Source organism: Panthera onca, chromosome D1 (genome assembly GCF_046562875.1).
Source record: "Panthera onca isolate mPanOnc1 chromosome D1, mPanOnc1 haplotype 2, whole genome shotgun sequence".
NCBI classification, from domain to species: domain Eukaryota; kingdom Metazoa; phylum Chordata; class Mammalia; order Carnivora; family Felidae; genus Panthera; species Panthera onca.
In genome coordinates, this window is record NC_138348.1 from 9,900,747 (window position 1) to 9,917,040 (window position 16,294).

Consider the following 16,294-nt stretch of genomic DNA (forward strand, 5'->3'; position numbering starts at 1 on the left):
GCGTGTCTGTGCCACCCTGGCTAGAGCTAGGAGTCGGACCAGATCATCTCCAGATGGGGCTCAAAGCCAGCGAGAGGCACGTCCACAGTGACCCCAAGGCAACAGAGCTGGGGCAAAGGTGTTTGGCTTGTGCCTTCTGAAGGCTTAAGATGATGGAGAGAGGAACGAATGGAAGAGCCTTTATGACCCAACGTGATGCGTCACCTGGCAGCCTGCAATGGCAGGACTCACGGGCCAGACGCTCATCTGCCCGGCTCTGGCCCGCAATGAGGCCACTGAGCACTGAGGGGTCAGACTGAGAGCTATGGGTCAAGCTCCTGTTCACCACAGATCCTTGGGGGGCTGCAGGCCCTTGCTAGACGTTTATTAATTTTTAAAAAATGCACGGTGCCGGCCTAGTTTCAGTTAATGCCTAATAAAGGGAAAAACTGTTGACACAGCACCCCTGAGTCTGACACTGGGCGGCTAAAGTGAGCAAGATCCTTCGCTCTCAGATGACACAAGCCAGCAGCCTGGGAGGAAAACAATCCCTTTTAGAAGCACGCCATTCCCAGGTGGAGGCGGCCTGAGCTTAACGTTACATTAAATGAGACACAATCAGGGTGAGGAGCGATCAGACCCCAGGGGAAAAGAGCTCACGCTGCACACTAGGCTGGTGGGGTGGGTTGCACAAGCGCCCAGAACAGACGAGTCAGTCACTGCCCGGTTCGTGTGTACTTCTTACATCCACTTTGATCTCTATACAAACCCTCCATCTAACGCCCTCCCCACCGTTCACCAAGAGGCCCAAGGGCGGCCAGGGGACGCCTTCTCATTGGCCCTGCTGTTGCCTCCCAAAGGTCACTCCTACTCCTTGCTTCGGGGAGAGTGCTTCTCACCCCCAGGGGGGTTTCTGTCTTCACTGGCTGGGAAGATAGCGTGCGGGTCTTTAACAGGTTGCGCTTTCCTACCACCTGCGCAGGAGACAGCCCTGCACGAGCTCCGGTGACCTCACGGACATGCCAGGCAATCTGTGTTAGGAGACAGCTTGAACTCTCAGGCCTCAGGGGCCCATGACCAAGCACTGACACCTAATATCTACTGAGAACTAGTGTGCTGGGGGGGGGGGCACATAAGGGCTTTACGAGCTTTTTCTCTTGCTTTTTTATTTTTGAGACAGAAAGTGTGAGTGGGGGAGGGGCAGAGAGAGAGGGAGAGACAGACAGACAGACAGGATCCCAAGCAGGCTCTGCACTGTCAGCAAAGAGCCCGACGTGGGGCTTGAACTCATGAACCGTGAGATCATTCCCTGAGCTGAAACTGGATGCTTAACTTTAGGTGCCCCTAAAGGAGACCGTGAATTACAAATGAATAGCTACTTGACCTGGGACAAATGACTCTGAGCCCACTTTCTCATCTACAAAATTAGCATGACACCACTTTTCCATAGGGGCGCTGTGAGGCTGTGAGGCTTTCACGAAGTCCTATAAGTAAAGACCGGTTCTCTTCTCTCCTCAGCTGGAGGCACTGAAGGGCAGGAAGGCCCATGAGGAGGCTCTATGGGAACCCTACGGGCTCCCCAAAACTGGAAGCCCACACTTCCTCTCTGCAGGCATCTCCTGTGATCACCCACCGTGTGCTCGTCAATCCTGGCCTGCCTTCGTGAGGTCCACACCTTCAGAAGGTCCCGGCGCAGTCTGGGTCACTACTGCTCTGACTGGATTACAGTTCTGAGGGCAAAACCCCTCCAGCGACACCACTGCTGGCCACACAGGAGTCTCCCGGGCTCCAGGGCTCAACACTTCCCACTAATTCACTCGAAGATGCTATCTCTCATGTGTTGTTACTTTGTCAACTACAAATTGACAAATTACTTGCCAAAGTAATTGGCAAGACCGTAGAAATGCAGAAAAAGTTTGCCACCGTGCTACATGGAAATAAAACCTGTGGTTGGGACTCTGTAACACTCTAGAGACAAAGGACTACGGATGATGTGAGAATAGACAACATTAAAACCATGGTGCGAGGGCTGGGGCATTGTGATTTTCCTTTGTGAACTATTCTTTAATATTTAATTACCTTTCGGTTTAATTACCTTTCGGCCCACACATTCCTGCTTGCTGCCCTCATTCTGCCTGCGGTGCCTTTGAACGATTCAGCTCAGGGGGCTTGGATCCACTTCCCTTGGTAGAAAGGACCACACTGGGGGCGGGAAGGGGGAATTTCACTTGAATAAGGCCCTGGGCTGCTCAGGGACCAGCCGCTGGCTGCCTCTTTCCACTGAGCACACACCCCTCGTGGCTGAAGCAGTGAGCCAGGCCCATCGCTAACCTACAGTGCCCTCCTGTGGCAGAGGCCTGCCTCGGGAGACAGCAGCCACAGAAATGGACCTGAGTGCCAGCAACCCTGACAACCACTTCTGAGGCGTAAAAACTGCACAAAAATGTCAGAATGAGTCAAACTGAACATTTACACGGCCTGAGAAATGGGTCCATCATTGGAGGCAAGCCGAATGGTCTGGGTGGGCTAAGGAGAGGCAGGAAGTCAAGGCCATTGCCTATCATGTTAGGGCCTGTGGACTGAGCCCCCGTGGCAGGCAGCGGTGCACAGCTCAACAAGGCTTTTCAAAGAGGTATTCAAGATCCGGGGCACGCAGTCGCTGCTCTTTGTTTTTGTTTTTAGCGAAGTCTCTGAGCATCGTCATGACTTCATTTTCAAAGATTTCTGGGGCTGGTTTTGCTTCTGCAAGAGAAGGATAGACAGAAAGAACGTCAGTCAATACTCAGGCACAAGGACCTTGAAACCTGAAACTCTAGCCTTGGCAAAGAACCAGTAGATACACAGACCGTCTCCATCCTCCCTCTAAGTATACACGGCAGCCTCCACTGGGAGTCGGCAAACTACGGCAGCCCGTATTTGTAACCAGTCCTATCGGAACAGCCGCTCCCATCTGTTGACACACTGTCCGTGGCTGTTGTGGCACTACCACGGCAGGGTTGAGTAGCCGCAACAGAGACCGTGTGGCCACAAGACAAAAAGTATTCACCGTCTGGTCTTTTAGGGACAAGTTTGCCGACCCCTGGACCGTCCCAGCTCAGCCGCACCGTTTTGCTCTGCACTTGGTATTCTCTGGTTTTCTGGGTGTTGTGTTTCCCCTTCCAGCCTATGGACTTCCCGAGGCAAAAATCCTCAGTTGTACATGACAAACTAGTAGCTCTACTGACTTAAGCAAAAAGGAATGCATTGCAAGGCTATGCACGCAAAATGGACACAAACCCGGAGAACCAGACTTGAATGGACAGACAACGGAACAGCATCGAGGGCAGAAACACAAGAGCGTCATCTTGGGAGCACACGAGGGAATCCCAATAAACACCTTCACCTCCAACCTCTCTCTCCAACTTGAGACACTCACCTAAGGTTCAAATTACAAGCAAAGCCTCCCGCTGGGAAAGCTTGGGTAATAACGTGCTGGAGAATGACCCTCCTATCAAGACCACAATGCTGGGAGAGAGAATTCCTCAAAACAACGCCCGATTCCCCCTCACTCAGCACAGAGCCCGGCATCCAATGGACCTGGCATCTGTTTTCTGTGGCGATGAAAATAAAGTCCAGGAGATTCAGGCTTCCCCCAAAGACAGTGAAAGTTCAAGAGAACACTGCGTTCGTCCTGACAACAAAAGCCAAATAAAATACAAAGAGCATGACTTTCTGTGAAGTCGTCAGAGAACGGAGGTCGCGGGGCAACCAAGTAGAATAAAATGTAAGGGAAGAGAAGCCCCTCAAAGGAGAAACTACACATGGGCACCTGCTCGCCCGAGACAGGTGTGGGAAGAAGAGACATTGGATACCCCATGAACAGGTAAGAAGAGTTTGGCTACAATTTTGAACAAACTGCTCCGAGCCAGGTGTGGGCCACAGACACCAGGGGAGTTCACACCCTGCAGGCTGTTGTCAACAGACTTCCAGAATGCGCTCCTGACAAAGACTAGGTTCAGAGCAGGAAGCTGGAGAATGCCTCCCTCAGTGAGGCAGGCCAGGAGGAGGGGAGCGGCCAACAGTGCAAAAAAAGCATAAAGCCCAGCCCAACCCTTCTCCTCTCAAGAATAAAAGCCATAAGAGACTGAGACTAGGTCTCCAAATCCAGTCTCCTACAGGGGTAAAAAGGGAAAAGGAAAAAAATTCTATTCCTGTGGGACAGGCAGAGCCAGAGAAAGTCCACCCCTGGGAGCCCAGGGCCACAGGGACTGAATGTGAACCAGGATAATGCCCTCCCAACTTTCCTTGCCCCAAGGGAGGGAAGCACCAAGTGGGCGCGACAGGAATCTACGGTTGGGGAAGGACACAGCATGGAGAGATCCCTTTTGAGGCACAGAAATACAAGGAAGACACAACGCTGAGCATAGAAGGGGAACACTGAGATATGCCTCTGGAAACTCAGCCCCTACTCTAAGGACATGGTAGCAACAGAGGCTCGTGGTGCAGCGAAGGGAACCAAAGCAGTAACAGAACTTAGGGGTACCTGGATGGTTCAGTCGGTTAAGCGTCGGACTCTTGATCTCAGCTCAGGTCTTGATCTCAGGGTTGTGAGTTCAAGCCCTGCACTGGGCTCCACGCTTGACGTGGAGCCTATTTAAAAAACCAAAACCAAAACAGAATCTAAGGGAGCTTTACTCCTAACTAGACTGATTTGATCCCCATCTAATAGCCTAGTGGAAGTGTGCCCATTTCTAGGCATATATAAATACTATCTACTTTAGTCTTTAGTGTTTTCCGCATAACGTCCAACATTCTATCGAAAATTATGATACACATGCACACAAAAGAGGAAAAACAACACACTGTGAAGGGACAAAGCAATCAACAGAAAAACACTCATGGATGACCCAGATTTTAGAACTATTAGGAAATTTCAAGTAACTAATATGTTAAAGGCTCTAGTAGAAAAAGTAGACAAAATGTAGGAACAGATAAGCAACTTCAGCAGAGAGTTAGAAACCGTAAAAGTTAAACGTTAATGTTAAAAATAAAAATACAATAGCAAAAAAGCAGATTGACCTCAACAGGCTCATCAAGAGATTCAACATTTGGGGAACTGGAAGACAGATCAATCAATATTACCCAATAAAAATTCCTCAAACTGATACATAAAAAGAAAAAGAGTTGGGGTGCCTGGCTGGCTCAGTGGGAAGAACAAGCGACTCTTGATCTCTGTGGTGTGAGTTCAAGCCCCATGTCGGTGTAGGGATTACTTAAATAAATATTTTAAAAAGAAAAAAAAAGAAAACAAGGAAAAAAAGAGTTAAAGACACAAAACAGAATCCAAAAGCTGTGGGGTAATATTAAATGGAGTAATGGGATCCAACATTCCCAGAGAACCCAAGCAGAAAAATCCCAAAAACAAACATCAAGACACATCGTGTCCAAGCAGCTAACAACCAAAGATGAAACGCTGAAAACATTCAGAAACAAATGACACACTGCATACAAAGGAATAAAGAAAGACACAGCAGACGTCTTGTCAGAAACCATGCAAACCAGAAAACAGTACCCAGAATTTGAAGTCAATGCTATGATGAAGGTAATCAAAACAAACCCAAACCCAGCTCAACTCCTGACCAGACCGACTCAACCCTGCACACTAACAGCCTGGCAAATGAAATGCGCCCCTGCAAAGTGCTGAAAGAAAATACCGTGAACCTATAATTCTATACCCAGTGAAAGAAAGTATCCCTTAAAAATGACAAAAGCAGAGAAAATTCATAATAGTAGACCTGCACTGCAAGAAATATTAAAGGAAGTTCTTTCGGCAGAAGGAATATGATATCATATAGAAACATGGATCTACGCAAAGAAATGAAGATCTCCAGAGATAACACAAAGGTAAATATAAAATATATGTGACACGCTGTGTTACATATTGTTGTCATATACACAACACATATAAGAGTTATAATTATCTATACACAAATGTAAAATATAATGTACTCTTTTCCTTGTTTTAAACTGCTCTAAAGATAACTGTCTAAAGTGAAGCAGGAGAAATGTAGTGTAGACTTACAGGGTAAGTAGAAGTAAAAAGTATGTCAAGAGCATCACAAAAGATGGGAGGGAGGATTTGGGAGCATATTACTGTGAAGTTCTTACATCATACACAATTCAGTATAAGATTACTTGAAGAGACCCTGTGATTAAGGATGTAGGTTGTAAACCCCACGGCAATCACTAGAAAAATTATAACGAGAGGTATAAATAATAAACCAACACTAGAGGTCATATGAAATTTAAAATGCTAAAAAACAAACAAACATGGAAATAGAGGGGGAAAGGAAAAAGAACAGATGGAAAAACAGGAAACAAAGACGGCAGATTTTAATTCAACCACATTGCTCCTTAATGATACATAACACACCAGTGGAAAGGCAGAGACCATAAGATTGAATGAAAAAGAGACGACATATGCTATCTATAAGAAGCTCAAACTAAACATAAAGGCAAAGATATGGGGCACCTGGCTGACTCAGTTGGTAGAGCATGCGACTCTTGGATCTCAGGTTTGTGAGTCTGAGCCCCACTCTGGGTGTAGAGACTACTTAAATAAATTAATTTAAAAAATACATATAAAGACAAATACAGGTTCAAAGGAAAAGAATGGTGTGGGAGGCAGACTTCTAAGTTGGCCCTCAGTATTTCCCACTCCCCTGGTGTACAGGGCCTGCATAATCTTCAGGATTGTGGGCACAATGGTCTTCACTATCGTGATCAGGCTGTATACGCAGCACGGCTAACCTCAGGACAGGAAAATTATCTAGGTGGTTCTAACATAATCACATGTGGTTTTTTTCGTGCTCTCTTGAAAATGAATAAACTTAAAAAAAAAACAGAAAGAGCCATTATATAATGGTAAAAGAATCAATTCATCAATACAATAATCCTAAATATGTTTTCACACACCACAGAGCTACAAAATACATAAAGGAAAAACTGAGAGAATTGAAAGGAGTAACAGACAAATCCACAATTACAACTGGAGATTCTGACACTCTTCTCTGATTAGTTGACAGGATATGTACAGAGAAAACCAGTCAGAATACGAGGACATGAAGAATAGTATCAACCAAGCTGACCTAGTTGACATTTACAGCACACTTCACCCGGAGGTGCAAAAGACCTGTTATGTTCAAATAAGTGCACGTGAAACATTTATCAAGTATCATGATCACAGTTCAGGCCATAAAACAAATTTCAAGAAACTTAACCAAAACTATACAACATACGTTCTGTGGTCACAATGGAATCAGTAACAGAGAAATATCTGGAAACTTCTAAATAACTCACGGATCAAAGAGGAAGTCAGAAAGGAAATTAAAAAATAATCTGAACTGAATGCAAATGAAAACATTAACATATCCAAAGTGGCAACATGCAACTAAAGCAGTGCTTAGAGGGAAATTCACAGCATTAAATGTGTATAGTAGAAAAGGTGTCTCAAATCATTGAGCTCAACCTCCCCCTTAAAAAACTAAAAAAATAAGAGCAAATTAAGCCGAACACAAGCAGAAAAAAGGAAATAATGAGCAGCAATCAATGGAATTAGAAAAAGAAAAATAGAGAAAATCAATGAAATCAAACGCTGGTTCTCTGAAAAAATAAATAAAATTGATAAACTTTTAGCCAGACTGATCAAGAAAAAAAGAAAAACCCATAAATCATCAAAAATAAAGGAGGGACCTCACTACAGCTCTTCAGACATTCAAAGAGAAAGGGAATACTACCACAACTTAGATTTAACAGCTTATGATAATGGGCACTTATTAAACACACACAAACTAACAAATCTCGTCCAAGAAGAAACAGGTAACAGGAATTGTTCCACAGCTAGTAAAAAATAAAACATCAGACTTCACAGTTAAAAACTTCCAACGGGGAAAAGCTCAGATCCAGATGGCTTCCCTAGCACATTCTACCAAACATTTAAGGAGAAATAATACCAATTCTATATACTCTCCCAGGAAATGACAAAGAACACTTCACAACTCGTTTTATGAAGACAGCACGACCCCCATCAAAACCAGATGACGTTACAAGATAACTACCCGCCAAAACCCTCATGAAGACAGATACAAAGATCTTCAAAATATTAGCAAATCAAATACCTATCAAGCCCAGGTGGGGTTTAGCACGGTAATGCAAGGTTGGTTCAATATCTAAAAACCAAGCAGTCAAAAATTCATCATATCAATAAACTAAAGGGAAAAAAATCATATGACCAAAAAATGATCATTTCTACAGAAATGCCTAGAAAGCACCTGACAAAATTCAGTATCTATGGAAAAACACTCAATATACTAGAAACAGAAGGAAATTTTCTCAATCTGATAAAAGGAATTTACAACTAACCTACAGCTAACTTATTTATTTACTTATTTATTTATTTTTTAAATGTTCATTTTTGAGAGCACGCAATGCACACACAAGCGGGGGGAGGGCAGAGAAAGAGGAGGACAGAGGATGTGAAGCGGGCTCTGTGCTAACGGCAGAGAGCCTGACGTGGGGCTCAAACTCACGAGCAGTGAGATCACGACCTGAGCCGAAGTCGGACACTTCACTGACTGAGCCACCCAGGCGCCCAGCTAACGTTATATTTAATGGTGAAAGACTGAATACTTCCCCCCAACAGTGGGAACAAAGCAAGGATGCCTGCTCTCACTGCTGCTATTCAGCATACGAGACATCCCAGATAGTTCGATAAAGCAAATTAAAGATATAAAGGGGGTACAATACAGACTGGAAAAGAAGAAAAAAAAACATCTCTCTTCACAAATGACACAACTGTCTACATGGAAAATCCCGAAGAATCTACAAAATAGCTTCTAGAACTGAGTGAGCTTAGCAAGGTCACAGGATACAAAAATCAATTATACTCTGACATTCCACCAACAATGGGAGATTGGAAGCTTTTCTTAAAGTACCATTTATAACAGCGCCAAAATACATGAACTACCTAGGTATAAATCCAGCAAAAGATGTCCAAAATAACGCTGAAAACTCCACCACACGGATTGTAGCAGTCAGACTTCTAGGATGGCCCCCACTGAGGTCCCCCTCTTGGTATCAAGCCCTTGTGTGATCCCCACCCCCACCCTGCGCTGGACCGAACTCTTTAATTCTAACCAACAGAACGTGGTGAGGATAACAGAATGTCATTTCTGGGATTATGTTACAAAACACTGAGACTTCCGTCATACTAGCGGACTCCTCTTGTCGCCTTCTCAGCTGGCAGGCTCCAAAGAAGCAAGCTGCCAAGTGGGAGAGGCGCTGGTGACAACGAACAGAAGGCAGCCTCCAGGCAACAGCCAGCAAGGAACTCAGGCCTGCAGGTGGGGAACCTGTGAGGCACTTCATTCTGCCAACAGCAGAGAGAACTTGAAGCAGCTCCTTCCCTAGCTGAGCCTCCATATGAGACTCCCGAACCCAGGCTGACACCTTGACTGTAACCTCGTGACAGAATAAGGCCCAGGACCCAGCTAAGCCATGCCTGGATTCCAGACCCACAGCAACGATGAGATAATAAAGGTGGGTTTGTTTTAAATCAGTAAGTTTTGGGGCAATCTGTTATGCAACAATAGAGAACATGCTGATTAAAGAAGTCAAAGGCCTAAATAAATGGAAATACAGCATGTTCATAGATCAGACAATTCTAAATTGCTAAGAAAAATTTTTCCAAATTGATCTGTTGATTTAACACAACTCCAATCAAAATCCAAGTAGGATTTTTTTGTTTTTTTAGAGAAACTGAACAGGTGATTCTAAACCTATACAATTCCTAGAAGAAAACAGCAAAAATCTTTGTGACTTTGAATCAGGCAGAGTTCTTAGATACAGTATCAAACGCACAATCCACTAAATCACCCAATAAAACATGGTACATCACCAAAATTAAAAACTGCTCTTTGCGGGGCTCCTGGTTGGCTCAGTGGGTTAAGCCTCCAACTTCAGCTTGGGTCATGATCTCACGGGTCACGAGTTTGAGCCCCAAGTTGGTCTCTGTGCTGACAGCTCAGAGCCTGGAGCCTGCTTCAGATTCTGCGACTCTCTCTCTCTCTGTCCTTCCCCCACTCACACTGTCTGTCTCTCTCTCTCTTTAGCAAACATAAATAAACATTAAAAAAAAAAAACCTGCTCTTTGAAAAATAATGTTAAGAAAATGAAAAGACAAGCCATGGACAAGTAAAAAGAAATCTGTAAGACACATCATCTGATAAAGGACTTGAATCCAACATACAGAACACTCAAAACTCAATTAGAAAACAAGCCCAATTAAGAAAAAAAACAAAGGTGGGGTAAGATTTGAAGAGACATATCAGCAAAGATATAGGAATGGCAAATAAACACTGAAAAAAGAGCCTCAATATCCTTAATGATCAGAGCCATGCCGATTCACTACAGTGAAATACCACTGCATACTCCTTACTTAGAGTGGCTAAAAACAAGAACAAAACCCTGATAATAGCAAGTGCTGGTAAGGATGTGGAACTTCACACCCAGTCCCTGGCAATCACTGGTCTGTTTTATGCCCCTACACTTTTGCCTTTCCCAGAATATCATACAAATGGAATCATACAGTTTGTATGGTCAGTCTTCGATCCTGGCCCCTTCCACTTGCACAGGAGTCGGCAAACTATGGCCTGTGAGCTAAGGATGACTTTTAAATGGTTGAGGAAAAAAGTTATTTCATGACACGTGAAAATTATATGAAATCCAAGGTTCAGTGCCTGTCAATAATTTTATTATATCACGGTCACACTCAATTGTTTACCTATCGTCCGTGACAGTTTGCGTGCTCTAAGGGCAGGAGGTGAGTATCACGCCAGAGACTATATGGTCGGCAAAGCCTAAAATATTTACTACCTGTCCCATTATAGAAAAAGTTTGTCATAAACATACACTTACAACAGGACTCATTAACCCTTCTCCTGGGTATCTACCCAAGAAAAACTAAAACCTACTTCCACAAAAAGCTATATGCATTTACAGTGGCTTTATTCATAATCACCTAAAACTGGAAATACCATGATATCCCTCTACTGGTCAATGGACAAACTGTGGTACGCCCACATGATACAACTTTACTCAACGACACTAAAAGACCAGAGCGTGAAGAGTTTACACCTTGTGGGTTTTCCAATGGCTACATAAACCTCTAGACTGTACCATCACACTCTACACGTGGAACCTACAGAATGGTGTCTATTTTATGACTCAGATATTGAGTGGAAACATAATAACCAAAGACCCAGAGTGTGACAGAAACGACACGATGTCCCCTAATACCCGTTCTCTCATTTTTCCTTGATAATAAAGGAACTCCCAAGTCACCTAGACACATAGACTATAGTATTTTCTCATTATGATGAGGTGTAGCCATGTGACTAAACTGTGGCTAATGGAAAGTAAGCAGAAGCACGGTGCGGAATTTCCCAAGAAGGATCCAGAAAGAATCGGGTGTGTGCTTCTATACGTCGACTCCTGGCTGGAACATGGAAGGGACAGATGGAGCCTCAGCGAACTTTAAGTAACAAAAGCATTTTGCACTTGTTTTGCAAAACCGTTTCTTCACTCTGAAGAATGTGAAGAGTGTTTGGGTTGAGTGTCCATTACGTGAATGAACGGCAAAAAAATTTGCCTAGGCTACAATTCCAGACGCAAATCACCGCAAGCCATCCTATTTCCCATATCATGCTGCTTGTTTATCATGCCCAGTACCTGTGGCCCAGTAGTAAATATCCCAGTCGTTACTGGGCTCATTAATCAGACGATCATACAGGTTCAGCTGTTTCTCTGTCATGTGGTGCAGATATTCTTTAGCAAAGAGGCTAAAAACGAGAAAGAGAGAGAAGGAAGCTGAAAAGGCGGTCTCCAGTACGAGACAAGCGATGCCAAGACTCGTCTTTTCCTACCTAAGCAGAATACAGTTTTCCAACATTCCCCTCTTTCTGCTCTCATAGAGCAGCCGGGCTCTTTTGGTTTCTATGGATTCATCAGTTCGCTCCTGCCACGGAGGTAAAGGGATTTCGATCATGTCTTTTTGGGAATCTGTTGGGCTGTCACCTCTGTAGAAACGGCTGAATGATGTCGTGCTGAGCGAGGGTGACACTAGGTGGCGCCTTGGCAGAGCAAGCATCTGAAATAAATAAAGCACAAACATCTTTATGATAACTACCGTCACTGTCATTCCCTCAACACTTCCTAAGTACTAAGCTCATTCAATCTCCTTTAGTCCTTAAGAAGTTATGTTGATACTGTTCCCACTTTATAGCTTAGGAAGCTGAGGCTAGAAGAGGTTAAATAATTACCAAGTCACCCACAGAGTGACTGCAGTTAGGACTAGAACACGGCCCTAACTGCACATGTGTTCTTAACTGGTACCTTTCCAGAAATTCTCCAGCAGAAGTATCTTCTCCTTCCTTTGCATTCCCTTAAAGTTCTTATGGTGTTGTATATATTTTAGTTACTTGCCTGTGTTAGAGTCTGAGTATACAGTGATGGCATGGTTCCTAATCCCCAGAAGACTCCCAATCTAGAGAAGGGTAAAACCTATCAAGATGCAACGAGAAGGCAGTGATGCCAGCAAGATGGTGGAACAGGAAGCCCCCACTCCCCTCCTCCCACGGAGACAGCAACTCTACAATACATGGACCGATTCCCTTTATGAGAAATCCAGAAACCAGGTAAGAAGCTCCTGAAATAAGAAGTCAGAAAATCCTTCCAATAGAGAATTTATATGCACCAGCCTAGAGAAGATATATCCACGCAAAAATGTTTGAGAGGCTCCCAGAATCTTTAGCCAGGCTGACCGCTGAAGGTCTTTCCTTGTACAAAGCCAATCTAAAAAGACTGGGAGAGCAGACTGTTTTTTTGAAAGCCTGGATTCAACATAAATTTGCAAGGGACACGAAGAAACAGGAAAAAACATGGCCCAATCAAAGAAACAAAATAAATCTGTAGAAGCCAACCCTTAAGAAACAGAGGCGTATGAATTACCTGACACAGAATTCAAAACAACTGTCATCAAGATGTTCAATTTGCTCTGGAAGACAGTGAATGAATGGAATTACGATATAAACAGAGACAAATATTAAAAAGAACCAAACAGAAATTTTAGAGCTAAAGAATACAATAACCAAATGAAAACAAATTCGCTATGGGGGTTAACTAGCAGACTTGATCAAGCAGAAGAAAGAATCAGTAAACTTAAAGGCAGGTGATTTGAAATTTCCCAATCAGAGAAAGAAAAAAAAAAAAGAATGCAAAAGAGTGAAATATGCCTAAGGGACTTATGGGACATCATCAAGCAAACCAACACAAATATTATGGGGTCCCAGAAGGAGAAAAGAGACAGAAAGCTTATATAAAGAAATGGCCAGGGGTGGCTGGCTGGCTCGGTCGGTGGGAGCATGTGACTATTGATCTTGGGATTGTGAGTTTGAGCCCCACATCGGGTGTACAGCTTACCAAAAAAAAAAGAAATTAATACAAAGAGATGACCAGAGGGGCGCCTGGGTGGCTCAGTCGGTTGAGCGTCCGACTTCGGCTCAGGTCACGATCTCACGGTTCGTGAGTTCGAGCCCCACGTCAGGCTCTGTGCTGACAGCTCAGAGCCTGGAGCCTGCTTCAGATTCTGTGTCTCCATCTCTCTCTGCCCCATCCCCACTCATGCTCTGTCTCTCTCTGTCTTAAAAATAAATAAAACATTAAAAAAAAAATTAAAAAAAAAAAAGAAATGGCCAGAAACTTGCCAAATTTGGGGAAGTTTGGACATCCAAATTTAAGAAGCCCAAAGGACCCAAAGGACAATAGAAAACAATACAAAAGCATATGAAAGCATAAAGATCACTGGTAAAGATAAATATATGACAAATACAGAATACTGTAATATTGTAAGTGATAGGTATTAAGATCACTGGTAAAGATAAATATATGACAAATACAGAATACTGTAATATTGTAAGTGATAGGTAAATCACTTTTAATGCTAGTACAGAAGTTAAAAGAGAAAAACATCAAAAAATAACAAAATATACTAATAGGTACTCAATATAAAAATATGCAGTCGCGACATCAAAAACATAAAGCGGGAGGAGTAAAAGAGTAGTTTTTTTGCAATGACAGTAGAGTTAAATTGCTATCATCTTAAAATAGATTATGCTTTATGTAAGCCCAATGGTAACCAAAAAGAAAATACCCATAGAAGATACATACAGAAAATGAGAAAAGGATTAACGCCGGTCTCTACAAACAAAACAAAACAATGAAACACAAAGGATAATAACAAGAGAGGAAAAAAGGGACACAAAAGCTACAAGATGGATAGAAAACAAAATGGCAATAGTCAGTTCTTCTCGATCAGTAATTAGGATAGAAAATAAAATGGCAATAGTAAGTTCTTCTCGATCAGTAATTACACATAAATGAACTAAACTCTCCAAACAAAACACTAGAGTGGCTAGATGGATTAAAAAACAGGGTTCAGAGGCGCCTGGGTGGCTCAGTCGGTCAAGTGTCCGACTTCGGCTCAGGTCATGATCTCCAGGCTCATCTGAGCCCCTCGTTGGGCTCTGTGCTGACAGCTCGGGGCCTGGAGCCTGCTTTGGATTCTATGTCTCCCTCGCTCTCTGCCCCTCCCCCACTCATGCTCTGTCTCTGCCAAAAATAAATAAACATTGGGGCGCCTGGGTGGCTCAGTCAGTTAAGCGGCTGACTTCGGCTCAGGTCATGATCTCTCAGTCCGTGGGTTCGAGCCCCGCGTCGGGCTCTGTGCTGACTGACCGCTCAGAGCCTGGAGCCTGTTTCAGATTCTGTGTCTCCCTCTCTCTGACCCTCCCCTGTTCATGCTCTGTCTCTCTCTGTCTCAAAAATAAATAAACACTAAAAAAAAATTAAAAAAAAAAATAAACAAACATTAAAAAAAATTAAAAACACAAAACAAAACAGGATCCAACTATAAGCTGTTACAAAAGACTCCTTTTAGATGTAAGACTACACAGGCTGAAAAGCGAAAGGATGAAAAAAAAGATAACCCGTGCAAATGGTAACCAAAGAGCAAAGATGGCACTACTCATGTCAACCAAAATAGGCTTTGGGTCAAAAACTGTCACAAGAGATAAGGAACATTATTATAGAATGATAAAAGGATCAATGCACCAGGAATATGTAACAATCATAAACATACATGCAGCCAACATCAGAGCACCCAAACACGCGAAGCAAACATTGACAGAACTGAAGAAAGAAAGAAACAGCAAAACAATAAAAATAGATTTCAGTACTCCACATTCAATGGATATCTATCATTGGATAGATATCAATGGATATCTATCAATGGATAGAACATCTGGACAGACGATCAATAAGTAAACAGAAGACCTTAACAACACTATAGATCAAGTGGACCAAAACGGACACATACAGAACATTCCAGCAGAACACATTCTTTGCAAGCACACTGGGAATATTCTCCAAGACAGATCACCTTAGGTTGCAAAACAAGTCTTACCAAATTAAAAAAGGTTAACATTACACAAAGTATCTTTTCTGACCACAATGAACTAAAACTAGAGATCCACAGCAGAAGGAAAACTGGAAAATTCACAAATATGTGAAAATGAACACACTCTAGGTCATGAATAAACCAATAGTTCTAACGGGTCAAAGAAGGAATCAAAAGGGGAATTCCAAAACATCCTGAGACCAGAGAAAACACAACATACAAAAACTTATGAGGTGCAATAAAAAAGTAGAGAGAAGTTTACAGTCTGAAATGCCTGCATTAAAAAAGAAAAAAAAAATCTACGATGTGAAATCCTAACATGTATTAGACACGTAAGAACAGAGACTCAAGAACAGAGAGAAGCGGCGCACAGAGGCGGTGCAGCCAGCTCCACCTGGGGAACAGGTGAAATCTGAATCGGGTCTCGCACGAGTCAGGCACACAGTGGGCTCAGAAAAGAGTGGATGTGACCTGAATCTCCTATGTTTCAAGACGGACCTCTCCTTGGGTCTGCCCTTGCCCTGGGCTATCAGGCAGCTGGACGCTCCTCGCAGTCTCCATGACTGCATTGGAAGACGAGACTCAGTCCCCACTACGGCCTGCCCAGGACCCTAAAACCTCCACTCTCCTCACCCGTGCCAGACCCGGGAACATGGTGGCCACCGCCATCCTTCCCGACCCTCACCGGAAGCCTGTGGCCCAGGCACTTCCGGACGCCTGAACTGTGGACTTCGGCTCTGAGGACCTGAGCCGGAAGATGAGTCC

General features: G+C 43.6%; 1 protein-coding gene across 1 annotated transcript; it reads right to left on the reverse strand.

Annotated features, from left to right (window-relative positions):
* Positions 1-1,157: 1,157 nt before the first annotated feature.
* SDHAF2 (succinate dehydrogenase complex assembly factor 2) lies at positions 1,158-16,294 on the reverse strand. The gene is made up of 4 exons (XM_060606882.3): positions 16,163-16,294; positions 11,940-12,163; positions 11,746-11,855; positions 1,158-2,721 (listed from the first exon to the last, which is right to left on the reverse strand). Exons 1-4 carry the CDS (start codon positions 16,196-16,198, stop codon positions 2,591-2,593), a joined length of 501 nt encoding a protein of 166 aa, XP_060462865.1. The 5' UTR covers positions 16,199-16,294; the 3' UTR covers positions 1,158-2,590.